At 58.2% G+C, this 2,205-nt stretch overlaps 1 protein-coding gene across 1 annotated transcript; it reads left to right on the forward strand.

Annotated features, from left to right (window-relative positions):
• Nucleotides 1-265: 265 nt before the first annotated feature.
• On the forward strand, nucleotides 266-1,575 carry VDBG_02464 (ribose-phosphate pyrophosphokinase; the record flags this gene model as incomplete). Its single annotated transcript, XM_003008230.1, has 5 exons — nucleotides 266-345; nucleotides 461-1,124; nucleotides 1,186-1,204; nucleotides 1,310-1,466; nucleotides 1,524-1,575. The coding sequence occupies 5 exons, from the start codon at nucleotides 266-268 to the stop codon at nucleotides 1,573-1,575; spliced, it is 972 nt and encodes a 323-aa protein (XP_003008276.1).
• Between the last annotated feature and the right edge of the window lie 630 nt (nucleotides 1,576-2,205).

The following is a 2,205-nucleotide window of genomic DNA, read 5'->3' on the forward strand; positions in this document are numbered from 1 at the left end:
TCTTCGGAAAGTCGACTCTCCCCACCCACCAAACCAATGTCCCTTTCAACGGCCGTCCACGTCCGTCGCAGATACACCAGATCACCGCACACTGCTGCATGCCTCGTGCGCGCCGCCGGACCACTCACAGGCCTCCCACGCCCTTTTCGGGTCAGCCCAGTAGCAGCATCCACGCCTCACTCGTGGGCTGTCCCGTGGTCGTCTTTGGTATAAACGCGACGCCTTCGCATTCGCCCGCGCGCGCAGCGCCTCTTCCTGTCCCGCAATGTCAAGACAGATGGCCAACGAAATCAAGCTCCTCAGTGGTAGCAGCCACCCCGACCTGAGCGCTCATGTCGCAAGCCGGTGAGTTGCTCCAAGCTCTTTTCGCCCGTTCTGCGCTCCAGACACGGACGGACACGGGCACAGGCAGTCTCCGCCGTGGAAACCGCAAGCGCCTTGAGCTCACAAAAACTGCCAGACTCGGCATCGAAATTGCACGTACCGTTTCCCAGAACTTTTCCAACCAGGAAACCTCGGTGACGATTGGCGAGTCGATCCGCGATGAGGACGTCTACATCCTCCAGTCGACCGCCACGGGCGACGTCAACGAAGGCCTCATGGAAATGCTCATCATGATCCACGCCTGCAGGACAGCCAGCGCCCGCCGCATCACCGCCGTCATTCCCTGCTACCCGTACGCCAGGCAGGACAAGAAGGACCGCTCACGAGCCCCCATCTCGGCCCGCCTCATTGCCAACATGCTGCAGACGGCCGGCGCCAACCACATCATCACCATGGACCTGCACGCCTCCCAGATCCAGGGCTTCTTTTCGGTGCCGTGCGACAATCTCTACGCCGAGCCGTCAGTGCTGCGATGGATCCGTGAAAACCGCAACCTCGACGACGTGGTCATTGTGTCACCAGACGCTGGAGGCGCCAAACGTGCCACGTCCATCGCCGACAGGCTCAAGGTCAGCTTCGCACTCATCCACAAGGAGCGCCCACGCCCCAACGTCGTCGGCAGAATGGTCCTCATCGGCGAGGTCGCTGACAAGGTTGCCATTCTCGTCGATGACATGGCCGACACGTGTGGCACCCTCGACAAGGCCGCGAGTATCATTCGGGAGCACAAGGCCAAGGAGGTCAGTACTCTTCCAACATGAACAGGCCCTGAGCACAATGAGCTGACCACGCACGACCCAGGTCCTCGCCATTGCTACACGTAAGCCCTCGAACCCCACGCGCATGATCGCCCGGGGGGGGGCCATGACGTCCCCGCCTCTTGCCCCTTTGAATGCCCCTCCTCTTCCCCGCTGACCCACAACAGATGGTATCCTCTCTGGCAGGGCCATCGACACCATCAACAACAGCTGCCTCTCACGCCTCGTCGTCACCAACACGGTGCCCCTAGGTGACAAGGTCGAGCGCTGCCCCAAGCTGCAGGTCATTGATATCAGCGGCACCCTCGCTGAGGCCATCAGACGGTGGGTTCCCGGCATACACGCGCCCCGTGCCCTCTGCCCCTCTGCTAACAGGATCAGTACACACAACGGCGAGTCTGTCTCGTACCTCTTCACGCATGTCCCCGTGTAAAGCCGCACCGATCAGTGCATCTTGTTTTTAGATACTGCCCAGGGGTCAGCGCATCATCATGATCTGGGGATTACGTGTATTGGATGAAAAGACTCGGGAAAGATAGCACGCTAGAGGCAAGCGGTCACGGTACGAACTGTCAAGTTGAACAATTTCGGTGACTGGCAAGAATCTTCATTTGGATCTCGACCCAGCATCGGCGAAGTCCACGAAACGGCGCCCCGTGTGTCTGTTTCGGTTTTTAGAGGGGCAAGGGGAGCCTTGATATCAATACAATTCTTTTCTCGTCCACACAACGCCTCTGCCCCCACCATTTGTTTGTACTGGTACACTTTGCTTCTGTCTATCCGGACACCGCAACCCTTGCTCCCGCTCGAAATGCATCGCATCACTAGTATAATACACCAAAAAAAAATTGAACAGAAAACGGCAAAACAGTTCAAGGTAAGTAGCCGGTAAGTAGCCGTTGCGGGGAGAGGACTGGTCTCTCCTTCATCGTTCGAGCCTCATCATCGCTTGCGCATGTCTTTACCCTTCTTTTTCTTGCCCTTTTTCTTATCCTTTGGCAGCTCGAGCACCGTCCCCTTGAGCTGCTCGCCCATGACGCGCAGCATGTAATCGTCAATGGTG

The sequence above is a fragment of the Verticillium alfalfae genome, genomic scaffold (assembly GCF_000150825.1).
Source record: "Verticillium alfalfae VaMs.102 supercont1.2 genomic scaffold, whole genome shotgun sequence".
NCBI classification, from domain to species: Eukaryota; Fungi; Ascomycota; class Sordariomycetes; order Glomerellales; family Plectosphaerellaceae; genus Verticillium; species Verticillium alfalfae.